Below are 24,316 nucleotides of genomic sequence, written 5' to 3' on the forward strand. Positions count from 1 at the left end.
TGAATATTGTAAGGTTGTTATAGGGGGTGGGGTCTCTAAGATTTAAGATTAGATTGTTTTCAACAGGGATTCCACTCATGATCAGTAAGACACTGATTTTGGAGTCCTTCATACAATTAAGCAACAAACACATATCTAGCTATGCGACAGACAATAAAGGGTAGCTATCACGTGACAAAATATTATCACAGTGCAATTTCCTAAATGACGACAAGCTGGTTACCTCAGTCACAGCTGATGGTAGCTATATAGACTTTCAGTTTCATTTTTGTTTGATTAGTGAATCAATCCATGGTAGCTAGATTGTCATGGAATTTTGCAAGTTTGGATGGAATGTGAGCTTAGAAATGGCCTTTTGAATTACATCTTTTAATTAAGAGCTGCCAATTGTAAAGTGCTCGAAATTATTGGATCTTATTTTTTATACCAGCTATATCACCTTTGTGATATAAATAATACCCATGAGGAGCTTATTTTACAATTGTGGTCAATGGAAAACATTACTATCAATAATTTTGATCAGACATTATCCAACAACATACTATAATTAACATCAGGATATACCCTACACTGTGTAGGATGCTAAAATAGCTACATCAATATTAATGTTCATAATCAGTCCAATAATATGATAAACATTTATATACTAACACAACACAATATAATATAGTAAACATGATGAGTTGGTCCCATCACTGTCCCAACACTGGGTATTCTTCTGGTAGGAGGACATGTCGACGACAAGTTGGACAAGTGCTCTGTTCCTTAAACCATGAGTGGATACACTGTAGTAGTGATAGTACGGGAGATAATGTCATGAACTATACACTGTTATAAACAGCACATGTGTATTGTCTATTTTAAACCTAATGTGAAACTACTTTAACTATTCATGATCACTCACAGCCTTATGGAAACGATGTCCACACTGCAGCTTAACAGCATTATTATCCTTCATATCCTCTTGACAGATAATACATTCATTATCATCCTCATAGGCTGGTAGGTACAGTGGGTTAAGGTTGGGCTTCCTGGGTGGTGAAATGTATGGTGGTCTCAGTCCCTACACAATGTGATAGTTTCAGGTAGTACACAGCGGTACTGGACATATTACACATGAATACAATATATACTTATGGTGTGAAGGGATAGGCACAAATGCTAGTACAAAACATTCAGTTAATGTACACATGCTGGATGTACTATTTACATAAATGATACTGTTCAAGTTGGCTGGTAGCCTTGTTATACTGTTGCCCCAAATCGACTGTTTTATAAAACTGTACAAACTCAAAACCACATTCGCAACTTGTGTACACACCTGTTTCTTAGGTAGAGTCCTCACTGTAACCTTCTCTGTCATCTGTTTCTTTGTTGCTGCAACAGTTTTACCAGCCATGCCGCTGGTGAGGGTGGAGCTATCACTGCTAGTAGCTGGTAGTGAGGACGAAGACACTGGTAGTTGCTGTTGACTGGTGACTGCTGGAACATGACCAAGTGTGGGTGTCATTGTATTCTCCTTAGCATTTATCACATCTCTCATATGTTGTATGATGTAGTCCATTGATCGGTTGGACAACTTGCCTTGCTGTTCCCTGACTTGTTTAAGAACTGACTTAAACTCCTCCCTAATAAATTAAATACATAATAGACGTATTAACATTAGTAAGACGTATGATTTAAATTTGGTACACAGTGAGACCTATGGCTTAAATGACTGAGGTCATAAAGTAGACACCAAGACATGATTGACACAAACTGTATTATCAGGAGATCTGTACCTTAGCTTTGTTATGATGGCAATTATAACAACGTACATTTTGTAGCCAAATGTGTACCATTAGCTTATTAATCTTCTGAACCACTTGTCTCTTTGTAACAAAACCACTCAACAATGTGGTCTTATTATTAAAGTGGTAGCTGCTAAGCAAGTTTAACTGTAAGAAACCTTCAGCTTTTTTTTGTGAATTCCCATAGCAAGAGTAAATAATGGAAGAGAGAGTATCCAACTGCCATATACTACATCAAATTTGAGTAGGTCTAATAGAGAAGCCATCCTGTAGTGCTGTCAAAGAAAATGATAAATGAAGTAATAAACACTTGGCAGCTCAGACTGTTTGAAGTGTTAAATCATGTCTGACACTGGCAGCACTACTAGATGGCATCTCTAATGGACCTTATCTACAATGGCGTCAAAGCACAAAATGGCAGCCGATAGTGTGGGCACTTTTGTACAGAGGGCATTGGGAGAGATGGCGGTTCGCTATGTTAACATTTACATACTGCAGAAAGGTGTAAGGTAAGGCACACATACTTAATCACAAGACAAATGCACATGGTTTTGCATCAATACCAAAACTTAAATCTGGTTTTGTCTGGTGGGACTATTTCGCATCACTATATCACGCTAACTAACCTCTTACCTTTATTATCCAATAGTTCCATGTCGTGAAATCAGCTCATTTTAGTGATCACATACGAAGTTCCCACACTATAGTATGCTCACGTTGAGCTGAATCCTCAAAAACCATTTAAGAACTCATGGATGCAATATTACACATGATCTTGAAATTTGGCTCATTTGTAGTACTGCTTGACCCGCTAAAAATATTTCAAAATCTTTTTGTTCAAATGTTTGACATAATATCTACAGCCAATCAAAATTTTCACAATACATTTCCTATGGGGAAGCCATATAAATACAGTGGCCATTACAGCTCTTTCCCGAACTTGTAATGGAGCCAAACCGTATGTGTCTGTTGTTGACACCTTTGCTGTTACCAATAATCATCTGGTTGGCTGAAATGCTAATTCTGTTGAGAAAAAGTCCACTTTTAATTTTTAGCTGTTTTTCAGGATTCAGCTCAACGTGAACATACTATAAACACGGCCATTTTGTCAATTATGATGTCATTGCGGATAAGGTCCATTGACATGCTCATTTTTGATGCAGTATATGGCAGATAGATCTCTTCTCCATTATTTACTCTTGCCCATAGTATATGCACCTTTGCATATTTGATGTACTTATCAACTCACTTAGTATAGTTAGGATACTCCACAGACAGGCGTTCTACAATACGGTCAAAACTTGATTGTGCTTTAGTCACACTCCCATCACTATTATTAGCTTGTTGTTGACCATTACCCATTGCTGTACCTATTGTAGTAACAACAATATAACACTGAATACAGTATTGAAGACACCTGAAAAACGAGAACACATGTGTGATCTGTACAAGTATCCCTTAGCATGTACCGGACATCTTTCCACAACTGGTCAGTCTAAAGGTGTTCTTAATACATAGACACTAGTGGAACCTGGACACCTTGGGACAAACATCAAGGTGTCTTGATTTTTGACGTCAGTTTATGAGATACTTACTGTCAGACCTTAATTAAGTGTCTGGATTACATAAACATTTTTGTGTTCAAATGTTGAACAGGTTTCTGTCTATCTTCTCCTTACCCGCTGCCATCATTTCATTTTGTCCCTCTGGATGTTGTTGGAACTGTTGCTGAGCCATATCTTGCATCATCGGTTGTTGTGTTGGTATTTGTGCTTGTTCCACCAGACCAGTCCATTGTTGTTGTTGTGGGTGACCCATCAATCCTGGTTGACCCATGTGGTAGGGGGGTCTAATGGGGTATCCTGTTTGCATGGATACTGGTGGCTGTGGTGGTCGTATATTCTGCCCCTGGGTCATCTGCTGTTGTGGTGGCATCATCTGATACATTGGTGTTGTTGCAGCAGCTGCTGGAGGTGGGGCTTGTGCAGCAGATGGAGGTGGGGCTTGTGGAGCAGTTGGAGGTGGCATTTGTGCAAATGGCTACAAAAATTGCAAAAGAGATGGTGACACTTAAATAGCTGATCTGGTAATAATTAGAAATACTAGTACAGTAGGACCTCGATTATCTGAACCCTTGATTATCCGAAAAGTATAAGTGACTGCTCTATTAGAGTATTTCGTCATTAGGTGAACATTCTATTAGAGTAAGTGTATGTTCTATTAGAGTAGTTGAACAGAACTCTGTATATAAATGAATGGGCTTCATTTATTTGAACAAATTCACTTATCTGAACACTTTTATGATTTAACTGGCACACAGGTGTTTGGATAATGGAGGTCCTACTGTACATGTTAAAATTTAACAATGAACACTGACTGCTAATATTCACTATATTAAAGGAATGTATACAATAGCAAGCTCAGTAGGGGAATCTGTTTCTCATCACTTCAGACTACTCAGGAGAACGGAAATCATTATACAACTCATCACAGCTTGCTGTACACTATCATAAAAAGCATTGTGCGTGAATTAGTATTAGTAAAAGATTGTTTGTTAAGTTAGTACAGCTATATATAATAACAGAAAAGTGTCCGTTAGCTAGTTTACAGGTTTTTGCAATTGAATTCAGCGACCTTGCAATTGAATTTGTCTCGTTTGCAATTAAGTTCGTCACTTTTGCAATTGAATTCGTCAGTTTTGCAATAGAATTCATCGATTTTGCAGTTAAATTCGTACATAACAAGAATGGCACTTGGAGAAAACATGAAAACATGATGTAGTAGCTGCTACAAGAACTGCTTCAAGTACAACAGTAGTAAACAACTCTTTATAAACATAAGGCAATAATTCTTCCTCTACAGCCTATCCAGCAACATTCCAAACTCTACTATGCCATTGGCGATGGGTGTGGTCACTCGCGAACAAACTAATTAACTTGTAAGACAGCTATCAGCTTCACGTAAAACCAGCTCCAATTACCTTCTAGTGTCTCAAGTGTAACTCTCCATGGCGTAAATAATCCACCTATTAAAGAACGGTTGGTTTCTTGGAGCCGCTTTGTTTATGACCAATTGTAATGCAAACGCGATGAATTCAATTACAAAACCGACTAATTTAACTGCAAACGGGATGAATTCAACTGCAAAACTGACGAATACAATTGCAAACAGGACGAATTTTATTGCAAAACCGACGAATTCAATTGCAAAAACCTATGATATTATTTAAAAATGTATCTAGAAGCTCACCAGAGGTGGAGGTTGTGGTGGTGTGATCTTCAAAGGTCCCAGGACAGATAATGCTTTACCTCTCTTAACCTCTTCCATATGACTCTCCACTGATGTCTAAAATACGTAGCCACAAAAAAGATATATTGTAATTAACATAGCTATCTGCATAGTAAACTACATTGATATGTCTACCTTTGGGAATAAATGTGGCTTAAAATAATGAGATCATAAGCCATGCCTGAGCACCGAATATTTGGGACCTACTTGAAATGGCCATAAATGCTTCACTGAAGAGGAAGTGAGATTTTTTGTTCATTTATTTGAACCACTCACTTTATACTGTTCAACAGTAGTTTTCATATTATCTTTATAACTTGTCCATTCCTTGTGTGCCTCAGAGTTGGGTGGTAGCCGAACACTAAAACAGTGATGGGCAACAAATAGAAATCACCACCATGTAAATGTACTGACCAGATATTATCACACTCAACTATTCGACGATCAACCTCCTTCACCGTGAACTCACGTAACATTGTCAACATTTGTATCTAAAAGCAATATTATAATGAAATAACTGACAGATAGAATCTACAACAACTACTCAAGTATGACAGCTTAACTACTTTTTCATACTACGTGACACAAGTTCAAAACAATTCATAAGAAATGAACAAGCTGGTTACCCACAGACAATCAAAACTCACCTCAGCATCTACTGCTCTTTGTAATGATGATTGTTGGGACTCGGTTGCTACCTTCAGACGATCTTCAGCTTTTTTCTTCTCTCTATGAGCATTCTCTCTACACACAATACAACAAGTCAGTCAATGATGAAAATGTTGATGACAGCCCTTACAAGTCTTCTTGAAATCTCATAAATTGATTTTGTGCTTCAGCAGCTTTAGCCTGCAACTCCTTTCTCAATCTGTAAAGAATAATTGTACAAACTGAGGTAAGAGAAAATTCGAAGCATCAGTAAGTTTAAAAGCTATTTACATAGAGCATGTACAAGTTCTGATGTGAAATATTAGCAAATATACACTGGTGTACGTTTTTCATTCAGTTATTCTTTCAGCTACTAGTGGGTTCGATGAAGATTTTTGCCAATAAAAGAATTTGGTAATGTCTTGCTCTTCTACATCACCAAAAACTGTCATACAATAACACAGTTGAAATTAGGACATTTCTCCAATATGACAAGAACAATTGACTACAGTCTTTGTTTAATTATACACTCAAGCACTAATAAGGATATGGTTTCAAGGAGTATGTACGAGTAATGCCCATCATAACTCACTTGTCAGATCTCTCATTAAGTGATTTGATCTCATTCCTCATGGCTTTCAAAGCTTCCTGGTGTTCCTTTCTTTCAGCAATCATCTTATTGTTCTCTTCCCTCATCTGATCCTTATATGACTGTATTTCTTTTTGACACTCCTGTAACAAGTAGAATGACTTAAAAGCCAAATTTGTGATCCAAACTGACAAGCATTTTGGAATAAGCAAAGAGAGTCTGGGGTCCTTCTACATTCCATTTATATGCTTCTCAAAGCACACATGTAACTTAAACTATACACTGCAAGCAACACAAGACTGTCATAATCTTGTATTACTATTATACTAGTACGTATAATAATTTTATTTAAAATGAAGTAGGGATATGAATGATGGTATTACAGCATACGTAGTTCTGTGAGAAAATCATTGACATGTTATAACAATTGTTATGTTCAACGCTGAAGTAGGGATTTTCCTACCGAGGTATGCTGTAATACCATCAGTAATCTCGTTTCACTACTTTTATTTCTTGGATCTCTATTTTGGTTTGTTTGCCTTTCTGTTGTATACATCGTTATACATGTGTGACTGTTCTACTAGAGTATAACTGCTGTACTAGAGTATTCAAGTCAGCCAATCTAAACCAATAAGGAGATGTGGTCATTGTGTTCAAAGGAGGAGGTATAGTCTTCACATTATGTGCGTGGTCTTGAACCTATCGTGCAGTTACAGTTTATCTACTGGATGTTCAATATCTTTTACAGTGGGTGAGCGTAAACGTTTTAAATAATTTTGTTGCGTCTAAATATGCTGTGTGTTAATATGGGAAATGAACACCTGAGTATTGTTTCGTAGAATGAAGAAGATGACAACCAAGGAAAGATAAGTGAATTCTGGATCTAATGGATCACAGGTTGTGTGATAACTTGGTGTTAATGGCTACAAATTATCCTTTTGCTAATCAGGAGTAGGCATCAGTTTTATCACTTCCATCGTGGCATTCTGGGTTGTGATAAACTATTACTTCTTTATTTGCATCTCCGGATTCATAAATTAAACCAGTTAAAACACTGCTTTTTTGCCGAGTGCTATACTTGGCTCGATACCACACCTGAGTGCTATATTTTCTGTAGTGCACAAGCGTAAGCAGTGCTTTAAGTAGTATATACAGCATTAGAACATGAAAACACTTACAATCGGTCAGATATAGATTTTTTAAAATAAAAAAATGATGGATTTTGAATTTTCTTCTACATTCCCTACCTGCCTGTCTGCTTGCCTGTCTGCTTGCCTGTCTGACCACAGTTGCAAGACTGGAAGCCAAATGAAGCATGTACAACCACCATTTTACACCACAATAACAAACTCACCATGCCTTTTGGGGTTCTGACAAGTATGTGCTCTCTGCACCTAAGTAGTGGGACAGGAGGACGAGGAAAATGACTGAGGAAGGCTAGTAGGTGAGAATGAACAGTTTGTACAGCTATCTAATTGTTGTTCGTGAGCGTAGCCATCAATGAGACAAAGGTGAAGGTGATAATATCAAGCGGTCACTGAATCTAACTATAGATAATAGAGTAAAAGGGATAGGAAACGCAAGCGATTTCAGGTTTGATTTCCGTTACGCGTGACTTGAAAGGACAAGACAGTTTTGTGCTCAAGCATGGGAATTAGTGTTCTAAGCAGTGTAAATAGTAATCCAACAGATTACAACAAATATTTAGGCCTTTGTGAGAGATTCTGGCGAGAGAATTCAGACCGTAGATTTTGTAACAAAGCGTATCGCATTTACCATGATTGTCACACGCCGTCATACTTTCGCTCATAGTACCTTCATGCCTCATCCATACCGCTTCTTTTATAGTCGGTTCCACTTTCGAATATTGCGCTAAGCTAGGCGTGTAACCAACACAGTCTTTTACCCTTGCGTTGTAATGCAAGGTGGTTTAAACTTTTGGTAAAAAATGGAAGATATTTAGTCATTTCTTCAAGCAACAGTTCCTGTTTTGCTCTGATATTTCCTCTGGTTCTCTCTGTTAAATGGTAAGGAATAGGTTTACCACAGTTAAAAGGATAGAATATATTTACGAAGAAAGTAAAGTGGTTAAAAGTAATTTTTGGGCCGTTTTTTTTTTTTAACTTTCAATCTCTTTTAATTTTGCGCATAACTTCCTTGAGGGTTGGTACCATCCTAGTTCCCTCGATTACTTATTTGAGTTCATTGTAGCGAAGTTTCACAGTCGTTGGTTACAAAATTCTGTCGTTACAACAATTTGTTCCTCTTTGATACAAGCGCAGCAAGCGTAACGAGTATGTTCGTGACGTGATACACAGAATTCCAATAGAAATGTACGTATTTTGTGACGTCACGTTATTGCGTTTCCTATCCCTTTTAAGTACTCTATTATCTATGATCTAACCAAGTTGCTGGACTTACAATGATGGACAGTTCAATGAACAATTTAAGACTGAATGGTATAATTATTGTAGCGGAATTACAAACATTTGTATGCATAGCCATTAATTTGTTATTAATTGCTATGGTAACATTGTTGACAGCTTTGTTAGGGATGCCAGTGCTGTGGGTCGTGTTTATGGCTGTGTCACAATCACACAAAATGTGCTTTATTGCCATACAAAGGAAAATAAAGTAGGAAATATACTCTAGCACACTTTTCTCCTTTGAACTTAGATGGTATCTGAACTTAGATGGTATCATACATTAATGTACTAATATTATTTCGTAAAGATGATTCTAGGAAGAATTTTCAAGACAGCATTTCAGGCAGTGCATGTCACTTTAGAAGCCCTTTACTACCGTAACTCAATAGCAAGCTATCTAACAATACAATACAAATGCTTCAAGTACACATATCATATAAACATATACACATTTAGTTCAGTAGATGAACTCACCATCGTAGCATCATTTCGAGTTTGTTTCACAGCTCGATCCAATTCCATAGCATGAGCATTACTCATTTGTACTCGTCGATCTTCGGTATCTTCAAGTCTCTTCAACAGTTCATTACGACCTCTAACTTCAGTCTCATATTTCTCCTTATAGTTCTCAGAATAGATGTATACCTGATCAGTCATCACTGTAGCATTTTTTTTATCTGTGGCCTTTTGTACTGGTGGAGGTGGAAGGTATACTGGCTCCATATGACGAGTGCTACTGTTGCCAAGTGATCCAATAGTGCGGTCAAAGTTAGTGGCATTCTCACCAGAAGTGTATGAGGTTGTCGAGTTCATCATTTTCATACTTTTAGCAGAGCTCATCACATCAGGAGAGACTACCATTTCATTCACCACAGCTCCAGTTTTCTTACCAGTTTTGTTGAATGTTTCAGTATCTGCTGTAGCTGTGGCAATGTCCGGCAGCATGGTGGAATCGCCCTGTTCATTAGGGTAGGCATTAGGAAAAAATCCATCAGTGGATGGTGAGAGATAGTTACTACTACCAGTTCCAAAGTTGTTGTAATCAAACAAGTTTCCAATAATCTCATCTTCAATACTGGGTGCTTCTTGACTGTGCTCGGTGCTGGCAGAACTTGAAATTCCACTAATTCTTCTATCAATAGTGCTGGAAAAGGCTAATGGTGTTTCTATAGGATCAAGACTAGAACTAACGCTTTGATATTTTGTTGATGCATGTTTACCAGCACCTTGATTATAGTGTGACAGTTTATCAGAATGAGTAGATTTTCCTGAGGTCATCATTGGATCATTCATGCCCCCAAGTGTAGGAGTCACCAGACGCTGGGATTGTGGAATGGCAGTGTTCTTTTTTGTGCTTTTTTCATATTTTGTATTATTACTGTTTATAGAATATGGTGTTTTGCTGGGGGAAACCCCAGTGGAATTACCTGGTTGTTTACTTGCCCCATAAATGGGATCTTTACCAACTTTATTAAGTCCTTTTTGTTTAAGTGAGTACCCCATTGGGGTTGATCCATAGTTCATTCCATGTGTATCTTTTATCATCATCTCTCTGGATTTAAAGTTATTACCACTTGAAGCAGCCACTAACATATCTTGATCACCACCACTGCTATTCATTGAAGCAGCTACCACAGCTGCATACTCTGCTAAACATATCAGTCCTTCTTGCTTCACAAATGCTGTTGATGATAGAAGAAATTTTTCTAACCCACCAAAATTTGTTATAAGAGTTTGTGAGTTTTCTGGCAAAATAGCTAACTGTCCTGATAACCTTTCATCATCGATCTCCATTGGACCATGTTTGTCCATTATCTCAACAAAATAACTTTATGAGGTAACGAAAGTATTCCATGGAGCAGAACAACCAAATATGTGTTCATCATCATTTAACAATAGCAAAAATTTAGGTCAACAAATTACAACATAGAGAATATTTACACAACCTTCGTACAATACTTTCACAAAGGGTACGACCATGTGTCCTCAGTATTACCCAAAAAAGATAATATATACGTCGGGGTATAAATTCAAACCTACTATAAATACCGTAGCTAATTTACATGTACTGGTTAACTCTATTCCCAGACATCATAAACATTTCCACCACAGAAATTGCTTACAACTGGCATAGGTTACTTGTCTTTGTAGATAAGGTACCAACGTACTTTGGTCAGCTCTTATATTATGTGTCTGTTATATGCTACAAGCAGTACAATTAACATAGGAAATCTACACTACAGGTTGTTCTATACCAGCTAGGTTATAGCTTATACAACATGGATAGACTTACGATAGTAGATTATCAGCTTCTGCTTTATTAATACTTGTACCCCACACTGATGCTATTGCTGCTGAATTCTGATTGGTGGGAACAGTAGCCCCTCCTCCTTGCAGTTCTTCAAAGGTGTCATGCTGGTCTCGGAGGTGAGGTGGAACAGAGAATGGAGCTTCCTTATTCCATGGGGATTTAGGTTGTCTGGATGAAAGAAGTAGAAAAAATCTGTAACCTCACGTGACACAGTTTATTTATGCATATACCATGTGTATCCATATAGAAGCACAGGCATTTATTTTATATAAACTATTTTGACGTCTGAATAAGCCCACTGCCTATTCTGGCCTAGGTGTTTACTTCTTAGAGTACATGAGGCACAGGGGTGATAGTGGATAAAGTGGGGCTAAGGAATATTTACTTGTAACAGTGCAACAAGACAATTAAGCATGTTGCATACCATGCAATGCTGGCATTTATAGCCTAGTTTTGGCTCTCAACATTTAAATAGACACATTCTATAGCTGGGATGGTATATATTTTTAGTCTCTGCATGTATTTGAATCAGCTTCAATACACATACACTACTTTACTGTACATTCATAAGGTGGTTTGTGTAGTTCTTCTGTAATATATGTGACTGACTTGCGGCAGTATCAAAAAGACAGCAAAACAATATACAAAAACTACTGCATTTTCAAATTTCTATTTCTATAAAAATTTATTTACTAAGGCTTTACAGCATAAGTGCTGAAGGTCTGTAGGACACCTGGTCCAACAGCTTTGGTTAAAGATGTTCCGTATATTAAGTGTATTTGAAGTTACCACACAGTCTCTCCAAAGATCTCTACTGTAGTTTAGTCATGCTCAATAAAAACGTTTATGTGGATGGGTAGTAAGAGTTCCTAATTACTAACAGTTGAATATTACACACAATATGTGACCGGGCCTGCGAAAATAGGGCATGTGGGCACATGATTTTTGCCTACTTTTTCAAACTTTCATCACTCATAACTTCTTGTACTAGTATGCTATGGCAATGCAATTTTGAGCATCTAGTAAGAATTTAATTGGCTTTATGATGCAAGCAACAAAATACAAATATTCTGTTCCAGCACTGAGATATGACCTGTAGAGTGACATGGTGTAGTTTGTGCCCACATGCCCTGTTTTCGCAGGCCCGGTCACATATACAGATACACATAATAGCAAGCTCAGTAGGGGAATCTGTTTCTCATCACAGATATCAATTCAGGAGAACGGAAATCATAAAACAATTCATCACAGCTTGCTAGCTATAGTATCATAGTGTAGAAATAAAATCACATGTTGGTTTATCTCTGTTTCTCTGTGTGCGTGCATGCATGCGTGTGTATGTGTGTGCGTGCGTGTGTGTGCGAACGCGTGTGTGTGCGAACGCGTGTGTGATCTGTTAAGGTTCTACACTAGATACAAAAACACCTTGATAATTAGGTCATTTTTAGTTGGTCTCAATACATCCACATTACACATAAGTTCAACAGTACACCACATCAAACTAACTCTTGTTTCTGTACATTTCCTGACTCATCAATGTCAGCACTGGCTGATATTCCACTGTGTTCAACTATTGTAAATCCTGTTAAAACTACCTCTTTCTCTCGTTGCTAAAACAAACAATAAAAATTTATTATTTTTTTTTAAAAAACACAGTCAACCAAAACCATGAAGAAACTAGGTGCATGTTTACTTCAAAAGTTTCCCATTGTCAGAGTAAAACCCTTACCTTTATTTTACGTTTCTTTGCTTTATTCTTTAGTTTAGATTCCTACAAATGGAGGAGACAGAAGAATTAGTCACAAATTGTGACCGGGCCTGCGATAATAGGGCAGGGCATGTGGGCACATGATTTTTGCCTACTTTTTCACACTTCCATCACTCATAACTTTTTGCACCATTATGGTATGGCATTGCAATGTTCAGCTCTTAGTCAGTATTTAATTGGCATCATGATGCAAGTTACAGAATGGAAATATACGTTTCCAGCACCGAGATATGACCAGTAGAGTGATGGGGTGTAGTTTGTGCCCACATGCCCTATTTTCGCAGGCCCGGTCACAATTATAGTTCATGAAATCTGGTAGTGTCACTTAACTGTTTCATCTTTGCTGCTATGCACTACTTCAAGGCCGCCATGTACTTCAAAGCCACCTTTCCTCATATCTCCAACATCAGTGACATCAACTTCTCCTTGATCTGGTGTGTCTACCTTACCATTACGCCCTGTGGGTATGTGTGACATAGAGCATGGTAACTGGGTACACCGTACGCTACACAACCATACAAACACACACTACAGACACACACACATATACCATACAGTACGCGTATACAGTATACATGTACATCTGTCTTACATCTACACTAGTGCAAGGCAGTATGGCATTTCTGATCTCAGTAAATGGAATTAAGAACACACACACACACGCACACACACACTACACTGCACATGCATGCATGCATGCACACACCACACACAATACACGCACGCACGCACGCGCGCACACATACAGACACTACACATACATTATACACGTACATTCTTCTACACTTTCATCTAATGGAGTTGCTACAGAGTCTTCACAGCTCTCCTTCGATGACTGAGAATTCAAAGCCTCCCTCTCCTTCTTCTGATGCCATTCAGCTACCTTCTCCTGCCGTCTATGAATTATCTTCTGCAACTTCTTAGTGCTACTCGGCTTAGTGCGGTTTGCCTTTGGATTGTGTGGTTCCTTTTTCTCATTTACTTCCAATGGTTGATCAGCCTGTAGATAATAGGAGTTACTTAAATATCTAAATGACTGTTATATTAGATTGTATGAATTTTAGTATATAATCCAAATATTTGTTTGTGTTATTTATAGTATGTTCACGTTGAGCTGAATCCTGAAAAACAGCTAAAAATTAAAAGTGGATTTTATCTCAACAGAGTTAACATTTCAGCCAACAAGATGATTATTGGTAACAGCAAAGGTGTCAACAACAGACATGTACGGTTTGGCTCCATCACAAGTTCGGGAAAGGGCTGTAATGGACACTGCACTTATATGGCTTCCCCATAGGTAATGTATTGGGAAAATTTTGATTGGCCGTAAATATTATGTCAAACATTTGAACAAAAAGATTTCAAAATATTTTTAGCGGATCAAGCAGTACTACAAATGAGCCAAATTTCAAGATCATGTGTAATTGCATCCATGAGTTATTAAATGTTTTTGAGGATTCAGCTCAACATGAACGTACTTTAGTAGTATAATTATGACTGATAAACCCATACATAAAAAAACAACATTAAAAGAAAAAAAACAGTGCAAGACATATCAGTTTGCATATGAATACGCCTCAACTATCAATCATCTAAAAGTGAAGTGATCCTTATATAGCATTGTAAAAAAAATTTTAAAATCAGGACAAGAAGTCAGAAGTGTCAAATCAAGCCGATGACTACAAAAAAATATGAAAAATATGCACTACTGCAAACTGACACCCTATACTGTCAGCAAATGAAATTGGACACAAAAAGAGGACAAAGGTATGTCCATGTGGCATGCCAAAAGGCACCTGTCTAGCTGAAGCAGAAGAAAACAACTATGTATAGTCTTGGCCATTTATTGAGTCATGCTTCTTAGTTAGTCAGTCAGTAGGTACATCCCACTGAATGACATCATAGCAAGCTACTGGAAGCATTTGGGTCACACACTGAAGGAACTTTGGTACCAATCCAATACTGTCATTATGAGGCTGGTTACTGGACAACATTTTTAGTGAAAATCTCAATAAACACTTAATATATAGTACTACCATAGTTACGGTATAATTATCACAAAAATTTGAAATATCATTTATATAAAATAAAAGCCATTTACATATATAACACTAACTTGTGCAATGATCTTTGGCCGTCCAACTGCTTCATAATGTTTTATCAACTTGGTCACACCACTACAACCTTCAGTAATACAAACTTCTCCAAGATACTCCTAAAAATGGAAACTGACAATGATCTGCTAACATAACTGAGAATGGAATTATACAAGACCCTTAGCGCTGCTAAAATATTATTCTCAAGAAACAGACCTTCCAATAAGGATATATTTGATATTCACTGTGGACGATTGTTTAAGGTTATTTGATAAAAGTAATATGGAGACTATTGTGGCAAATCGGTAATTGCCATTTGCCGTTGATTCTGAAGTCTCACAATCGCTTTGTTTTCCTTCACAAATTCATATGATCACAAAGTCCAAATTAACAAAATATTCACTGAACTGTTCATCAACTGTAGTACAGTAACCATTTTGCATTGGCTCATGTGAAATAGTTTTAAACATGTTATAATTATACAGAATGTATTCGTTATTGTCTTATCCCCTGGTCTGATCTTAAATTTAATTTACGTTTTTATGCTTTGTCCTTACTACCTTTGTGTGTGTGTGTGCGTGTGTGTGTGTGTGTGTGTGTGTGTGTGTGTGTGTGTGTGTGTGTGTGTGTGTGTGTGTGTGTGTGTGTGTGTGTGTGTGTGTGTGTGTGTGTATGCTATCTTATTTCCATGTAGGTCGTTTGGATAAGCTACTTTTGGAAAATGATAAGTCTTGAACAATAGCAAAGGCTAGTCAAACTTATGTCAGACATTAAAGGCATGTCACATACAATCAAATACTTTTATCTATGTAGCAGTTTTGTAGTTCTCCCTTTTGGTAGTTGAACAAATACTAACACAAACTTCCAAAGGTTGTTTATCTGGCTGTCCAATACTGTGTACCTATGAAGATCTACCACATTCTTGTTTCCTTGCTAATCACACACAAAACAGCATTAGTGCTAGAAGTATTGAACACTATAGAGATTAGGGCTGAGCGATACTGCCATTTTGGTATCACGATCGATACTAAAGCAACTATTCACGATACTGAATAGTTCACGATACTTACAAATAAGTCAATCATAGCTGGTGCTACATAGCATATTGCTCAGCATTCCCGCAGGAAGTCCTTATAGGTGATAACAAACTAGCCACTATCATCCTTGTTTACAGTAACAGTTATTGTAACACATGCTTTGAGGTTGTTATGGTGTTCACACCTCTCTGCAGGGGAAGCCAGATGGGTGGACTTTATCATTTACAAGAATTCTTAGCCTAGTACTGCATAACAAATGGATTTTTAATGACAGTTATGTATAGGCATGGTATCACGATAGTTAATAACAAAATATCGTGATATCGATACTTTCAAAACATCGCGATATATCGCTAAAACGGTAGTATCGCTCAGCCCTAATAGAGATGTCTCTACCATTAACATTAGATAGTACAAGAATATTAGATCATTTCTACATTATTGCAGACAAATGTTTAAACACATATGATAGTACACACAAGTACTAATGTCACACTACACAGCACCACTGTACTAAATACTAGAGAGAAGTGCTACACACCTTATCATTCTGATGGTCAACACTATCCTCACGAAGTCTCCTCCAACAGAGAGAGTGGAAGGCAACCACACAACGTTCAGTACAACATAGTGACACATAACCTTTGAACTCTAAAGTGATGAATATAATCCATAATACAATTGTTAATGAACACATGTACATTACAAGGAAGTAACACACCCCTTTATGCATGGGATAGAGTTTCTTGCTCAAGGGAACAACAATAACAACTTGGCCATAACCAGCTGCAGGCAACTTTTTGATTACCAGGCTGATGCTACCCCACATACGCACAAAAACATACACACACACAAACACACACACACCTGGGTCATCTCGCACGATATCAGTTGAAATATGGTGTTGAAGACAGTTACTGTAGCGACACACAGCATCAGCAAAGATCTTGGGAGAGCAGCGATGCTTTAATTGTCGTAATTTATTCTATACAACAAGTAAATTTGTAGTGAATGTGTTAAATGAAACAACACACAAACCCAGTACATATCATACAGTTCTATATAATGAGCACCTCTATATTATGAAGGAGTGAGTCTTCAATCACTTCTTGTAAGCCAGGATAGGTGAATGTGGTCAAAAAACGACTACGCATTATGTGGTTTAATCCATTGTGAATATCCTTCAGAGCTTCAATGTAGCTACAAACACAGAATAAGACAATAAAATACTACCTCCATTATCCAAACACCCATGTTAGCTTGGTTACAAGATACTGGACAAACGAAGCCTAAAATTAATAACGTAATTATTTTGTTAATGTCGCACCTTCAACAGTAGCTATACTTACACAATCAATTTTAATATAAAATTGTTTCCAAGCATCGAGTAGTAGTAGAGTGGCATTGTGCAAAAAATGTATCATTTTTGATACAATTCTAAAGCTTTCCACACAAATTCCACTCCTTATGACATTTATATTTTGATATAGTACAATCACAGATTTGACCTTTGGTGACCTTTACAGCCATCTTTACAGCCATCTTTACATCCTATTAGCCTTTTCTCCCTGAGGCATTATTTTACATGGTTTCAAATTAATGGTCTTGCTTAATGTAATAACTTGGCTTTAATTTGAAGTCAATAGGTGAATTGGAAGTTATGACTGCTAAATTAGCCATTTATATAAGGTTACCTACTCATTGGTAATTTAGACCCCCAATTTTATCACTAATAAAATAGTTATATAATTTTGGATTAGAATGAGCTATTCACTTCAAACAAAAGTTGAGTTGCTTCTTAGGTCAACATCATTAATTTGGACCATGTTTTAACAGCGTAAAATGATACCTCAGGGAAATAAATACAGATTGCATGCTCAGGGATATAAGCACTGGACCCTTCATATGTCATCAAAAATCCATTGTGAAAAGCATTGTCCACTGTAGTTCTGACAGGTCTCCTCATGGGTTATACAGCACAACTTACAAGTGCAGTGCAGCATTAGCTTTTCCCAGATAGTAATAAGCCGGTGGAAATAGGACTGAAGAATATCTTGTGGTGATAGTTCTAAAGTGATACATGGCCTGAACAACATAGTCTTCTCTTCTCTGCTGCCATATTGCTGTTCCTAGTGAGTAGTGTATAGTGACCATCAACTTGTTGTGCTCCAGTGTGCTCATTATACTGTGCCATTGTGTCTGAGGGGTACAAAGTGACAAGGGGGATAAACTCTATTACAGTGAACCTTATCTGTTACACACAACAGGACCATGTTCACAGAAAAGTGACTTGATATTGTGGCTCTAAAATGTGTATCTACTATTCTATACTAATTTACTGTAAAAAGGAAGTATGGACTAGTGTCCTGATTATCTGATTATTAAAGTGTCCTTATATTGAGGTGACCCTAATATGTGTGCAGAGAATTGACAAACTTTAATTAGAATAATGATTATGATCTAATAGATAGTCACATGTAATGTAGTAGTGTGTGTGGTGTGCGTTATTATTCATCCGTATCAATCACACTGTACCGAGTCATTCTCTCCTAGCTTTGGACCTCCCCGTCATCATACAGACATTACTTTGGTGCTGTGAACAGGATCGGTTGGCTACTATCAATTCTCATTCTAACCCCAGTTGCAGAAGTCGTGGTACTGTAGCAAACTATTCTTAACGATACCCGCCAAGGCATGCCACTTTTATCTTTGAACTGTTATTGTTGCCATTGTTTTAGCGGACCGATCGATGGAGCAGACTTGACTACTGGCCTCACGTAGTGGATACAAGGGACACCTGACTCGACTCTTTAATAAGATCGACGGTTTAATTGGTGGAGAATTCGATGACTACACTATCTCGTCATTAAACAACACCGTGGAACAGCTCACTAAAAAGATGGAGAAGATGACACAAATCGATGAAAAATTACTGAAAACATATGATGATGCCAGCGAGATAGAATCATCTGTATTAGAAACGGAAGAGATAAACGACAAGATTATGGATAAGATCGTCAGAGCTAGAAGGTATATCGAGTTAAAAAGTACAAACCAAGTTTCACGACCAGTTAGTCAGTCTTTAGTAACATCACAGTCAATGATACCACAATCACAAGATACACCACCAGACAGTCATTCATAGCACAGCCAGTCATACCACAATTACAAGATATTGAACAGTCAGTGGGGGAATCAGCAAGTACAGTCAATGCTGCTACACAGAATAGCAATACTTCCTCTTCAGTTATTTAAACAACAGAACACAACAGTATTAGTAAGACTTTTATAGCACACCATGTATCAGAGTCTTCTACAGTAACAACTGTAACATTTAGTGATACCTTTGGGACAACTCCTCTGATTCCAGCAATTTTCACATGTCCACACTCAACAGTATCAGTCCACAGAGGCCACTAACTACAACTGCATTTGCCCCCAAGAGCTTGTATCAGTCACCAATGAGTACACATTTAAACCCCACGATACCGGCACACACATTCACACCGAGTCAAGATACCCGACAGTTTGCAAACAGTCGTCTCCCAAAGCTAACCTTTCCCATGTTCTCAGGAGACCCACTAACATGGAAAATTTTCTGGGACTCATTCTATGTGTCGATCCATGCCAACCCTAACCTAAGTGGCATTCAGAAGTTTACATACCTGAAGACACAGCTACAAGGAGACGCTGCTCGAGCAATTGCTGGTCTACCACTAACAGATGCAAACTATGCTCACACAATTACATTGCTAGAAGACAGATATGCTCAACCACCCAAATTAGTTAATACACACTTGAAGGCACTCCTGGAAATGCCATCCTCTATGAGCAGTCTTGCCAGCTTATGTATCTTCTATGATTCTGTTGAAGGTCACATACGGGGATTGTCATCATTGGACAAATCTGAACACTCATATGGAGACATCCTAGTACCAATCCTTATGGCAAAGCTATCCCCAGAAATCCATAAGAACTTGGCTCATGAACACTCCAACACGCAGTGGATTCTAGCAGACTTGATGGCAGCAATCTTGAAGGAAATCAGAGTGTTTGAGTCTAGCTTGTATGACCCACACAACTTCATGACAAAGTCAACTGCAGCTTCCCTCCATGTGGCCTCTCAGACCATCTTAGTAAGAAGCAATACAATCCTGATGGCAAGAAGAAGCATCAATTTTTGTTTTGCAAGGGGCTTCATGCTGCACATAACTGATGGTGTCACCGACTACCAGAAATGTCTTGAGATAGTTAAGGGGAACAATCTTTGTTTTAACTGTTTGGCCCACCACAGGGTTTCCCAGTGCCCATCAAGTTTCGCTGCAGAATGTGTAAGAAGAAACATCATACCAGCCTTTGTAACAACACTGAACAACCTAGCACACTTGAGACACCCCGTAATAAGAACAAGACTGCAGACAGTGCTACACCCACCAACACTGCTGGACTTCTTACACTGAAATCATGCTGTAAGACTCCTCAGAGCATAACCTGTTTACTTAAGACTGCTATTGCACCTGTCATCGTTAGTGGTGTCAAGACCCAAGCCAACATTCTCTTTGACGAAGAAGCACACTGCTGATTTATTTCTGCTGAAATGGCAAATAAACTGTAGATCTCTTCGACATCACATGTCGACTTGGCAGTGGAATCCTTTGGAACCACATCTACATCACGCCAGAGACTTGGAGCTGCCACAGTAGAGACACAATCCGGTGAACTAATTCCTATGTCAGTTTTGATTGTGCCATCCATCGCAGTTCTCATTCAAAACTCCATATCGACCTCAGTTTACAACATGCCAAACTTACGAGATCTGAAACTTTCCCACCCAGTAACATCAGAATGTAGCTTTGCTATATCGCTGCTCATCCGAACTGATTATTACTGGAGCTTTGTTCAAGACCACATAGTAAGGAGCAAAAGTCCCACTGCACAGCAATCTAGACTAGGTCACTTGTTGTCTGGACCACTACCAGATACATTGTCAGAGAACACATCCTCCTCCCTGCTACAAATAGCCACTGCAATGTACACAGAAGAAGCTTCATTACCAAACATGGAGAAATTTTGGTCAGTGGAAGCGATTGGCACAGAAACTGTAGTGCAGTCTCCAGACTTGACATTTCTCCAATCCTACCAGCAGTCATCCATATCTCAATCCTCTGAAGACACATGCATGGCAAGATTCCCTTGGAAGGTTGATAAGCCTCATTTCCCTTCCAACATTGCTATCTGCAAGAAGAGAACGAGAATGCTAGTCAGCAAGCTGCAAAAGACACCAGATCTCTTGCAAGTTTATAATAACATTATTCAGGAACAGGAACGGTGAGGATTTATTGAAAAGGTGAAGGATAATGATGCAGAAAGTGTCCATTACTTACCATACCATCCAGTGAAGAAGGAGTCAGTAATTACTCCCATTAGAATAGTATGTAATTGTAGTTGTCGAGGTGATGGTAACTCAGCAAGCTTAAATGACTGCCTCATGGTAGGACCACCATTCCTGAACAATTTATGTGCCATCCTACTTCGTTTCCGTGCCCACATCTTTGCAATTTCAACTGATATTGAAAAGGCATTCCTGCATGTCAAGCTTCATCCATCTGACAGAAACTACACTAGAATCTTATGGTCTCCAAAACCAGATGATGAATTTCAAACGTATCACTTTACTGTTGTTCCCTTTGGCTCCTCCAGTTCTCCCTTTATGTTGGCAGCTGTGCTCAACCTATACCTGTCGAAAGTTCAACAATGAAGTTGCAATCAATATGAAGAACAACATTTATGTGGACAATGTGTTAACTGGCTGCGACACTGAAGAAGAGTTTTACTATCAATCTCGAGATTTAATGGCAAAGTTTAACCTGAGATCATGGTCAACCAATAGCCAACGCTTTAAGGAAGTCACAAACCAAGACAACACTTGTGATCTAAATATGACTGTGGGACTTCTGGGTCTCCGCTGGAATACAACTGACTTGCTACAAGAAATCTCCGTGCCATTAATTAATTTAACACCTTTGTTACTAAAAGGGATGTTTTGCAGTCATCGTCACAAATCTTTGATCCCTTGGGATGGGCTACACCTGTTACAGTCAAGGCCAAAATTTTAATGCAGGAAATCTGGCAATCCAAACTCTCCTGGGATGAACCCATTCCCAATACAATCAGGGGCAAGTGGATTGATGCACTTGCTGACTTACAGGAGCTGCCACAGTTGATGTTTCCACGAACCTATTTTCTGTCTAACCAACCTGGTACACAAATTAACAACATGTTTGTATTCGCAGATGCCAGTACCAAGGCATACGGAGCAGTTGTGTACCTTAGCAGGAATAATCACATTTGTCTTGCAAAGTCCAAAAGTAGTGTTGCCCCTATCAAGACCATCTCCCTACTCATGGCAGCTGTCACTGCTACCAGGTTAGCTATGTTTGTTTACACATCAATCACTACTAAACAACCAATAGGACTAGTGCATTTTTGGACAGACAGTCAAATAGTTCTACATTGGATTAACAAAGGTAACAATCCCAAACCCTTTATTACTCACCATATATAGGAGATATGTCAAACCTTTCCAGCAGTTCACTGGTCATTCACACCCTCAGTTGACAATCCAGCTGACCTCCTTACAAGAGGTTTGTCAACCAAACAATTGAGAATGTCTCACCTGTTGACACATGGCCCCTAGTTGGCTGCTGACCCAATCAGACTGGCCTACATGGTCACCAACTCCTGTACTCTGTCTCCAAGCAGAAGAGGACACAGAATCTACACCCAATGACCGCACAACAGAATCTACTGCGAGCCATAACAGTATTTTGTCTCTCATTGTTATTTCCCGATATAGCAATATCCACCGATTGCTAACCATCACTGCTTATGTCCTTAGATGGATTCATGATCTACGAAAGCTTCAACACAAGCTGTGTGGTCCCATAACAAGTGGAGAATTCACTATTGCTTGTAGATGTCTTGTTAAGGGTGTACAGTATTCAACTTACCATGATGAGCTGGCCTATCTGCTCAAAAGACAAACCAAATGTCCTCCCTTAGTGAGACAGCTTTGCCTTTACTTGGATGACAAGCAGTTAATCCGAGGCGGAGGAAGGATCCACAATGCTCCTGACACAGAACTAAGCAAGTTTCCTTATCTTTTACCATCTAACTTCTTACTTACTAATATGATTGTCATGGACACCCATAATAAACTTCATCATGGAGGAGCAAGTGTCACCATTACTGCCACACGTGAAGTCTACTGGATACCTTCTATCCGACAGTATGCTAGGAAGCTACTGAGACGATGTGCTACTTGCAAAAAGCTTATGGGCAAGCCTTATCGAGCCCAGATCCTCCTCCACTTACTAAGGTACATGTCACAGAATCTCCACCCTTCACTGTAACTGGAATGGACTTCACTGGTGCTGTTTATGCTAAAGATGGCAAAGGAGAGAGAAAGGCATACATTTGCCTTTTCACATGTGCTGCAACATGTGCAGTTTACCTCGAGATAGTAGTTGACCTTACCGTATAAACATTCCTGCTCGCCTTCCGGAGATTCTCCAGTAGGAAATCAGTACCTCATACAATGATATCAGACAATGTATCCACATTTCTTGTTGCCGCGGAGGAACTGGAGGAGTTGATAACATCAGAGACACTCAAGGAAGCTCTAGAAGGTCACAATGTTAGATTGCACTTTATACCCAAATGTGCTCTGTGGTACGGTGGCTTTTGGGACCGCATGATTGGTTTAACAAAACAAGCACTGAAGAAAACCTTAGGAAAACCATTTGTCACAATGAACAAACTAGAGACAATCATTGTAGAAATTGAAGCAATGCTGAACGATTGACCTCTAACATATGTGTCACCTGACTTAAATGATCCAAAACCACTAACCCCATATCATCTTCTATATGGCCAGAGAGTTCGTCCAGTTCCTCACCCCCTAGATGACCCTGAAGAGTTAGGGGATTCTACTTATATCAATGGTAGTAGTATGAGGAAGAGAGTAGACCAACATACTCAACTCATCAATCAATTTTGGCTACGATGAAAAAGAGAATATTTGACTTCATTGAGGGGATTTAATAACAAGACTTCTGGACACAACCAACAGACCATAATGGTAGGAGATATAGTAGTTGTACATGATGTCAAGCCCAAATTACAATGGAGATTAGCTTTCGTAGAGGAATTCATAAGAGCAAGAGACTATTTGGTTCGTGCTACCCACATTGTAATGGGTAATTACAGAACAACTCGTCCTATAGTGAAACTATATCCCCTAGAAATCTCCAACTCAGATGACAATACCTCTCAGGAAACTCCTGATGATAATACTCAATGTA

General features: G+C 38.5%; 1 protein-coding gene across 1 annotated transcript in view; it reads right to left on the reverse strand.

The window, feature by feature from the left end:
- Positions 1-487: 487 nt before the first annotated feature.
- LOC136239163 (E3 ubiquitin-protein ligase TTC3-like) overlaps positions 488-24,316 on the reverse strand; it is a 50,482-nt gene continuing 26,653 nt past the window's right edge. The window contains exons 17-38 of the mRNA XM_066029899.1: positions 17,941-18,152; positions 17,027-17,153; positions 16,821-16,938; positions 16,495-16,604; positions 14,937-15,035; positions 13,595-13,820; positions 13,151-13,278; positions 12,782-12,823; positions 12,559-12,662; positions 11,035-11,220; positions 9,216-10,569; positions 6,319-6,458; positions 5,878-5,946; positions 5,726-5,822; positions 5,493-5,569; positions 5,355-5,439; positions 5,040-5,135; positions 3,470-3,830; positions 3,040-3,160; positions 1,322-1,628; positions 905-1,063; positions 488-785 (exon numbers count right to left, since the gene is read on the reverse strand). Coding sequence (XP_065885971.1) covers positions 693-785; positions 905-1,063; positions 1,322-1,628; positions 3,040-3,160; positions 3,470-3,830; positions 5,040-5,135; positions 5,355-5,439; positions 5,493-5,569; positions 5,726-5,822; positions 5,878-5,946; positions 6,319-6,458; positions 9,216-10,569; positions 11,035-11,220; positions 12,559-12,662; positions 12,782-12,823; positions 13,151-13,278; positions 13,595-13,820; positions 14,937-15,035; positions 16,495-16,604; positions 16,821-16,938; positions 17,027-17,153; positions 17,941-18,152 — 4,311 coding nt within the window. The 3' untranslated portion in view covers positions 488-692. The remainder of the gene's footprint in view (positions 786-904; positions 1,064-1,321; positions 1,629-3,039; positions 3,161-3,469; positions 3,831-5,039; positions 5,136-5,354; positions 5,440-5,492; positions 5,570-5,725; positions 5,823-5,877; positions 5,947-6,318; positions 6,459-9,215; positions 10,570-11,034; positions 11,221-12,558; positions 12,663-12,781; positions 12,824-13,150; positions 13,279-13,594; positions 13,821-14,936; positions 15,036-16,494; positions 16,605-16,820; positions 16,939-17,026; positions 17,154-17,940; positions 18,153-24,316) is intronic.

The sequence above is a fragment of the Dysidea avara genome, chromosome 1 (assembly GCF_963678975.1).
Source record: "Dysidea avara chromosome 1, odDysAvar1.4, whole genome shotgun sequence".
In the NCBI taxonomy this organism is placed as follows: domain Eukaryota; kingdom Metazoa; phylum Porifera; class Demospongiae; order Dictyoceratida; family Dysideidae; genus Dysidea; species Dysidea avara.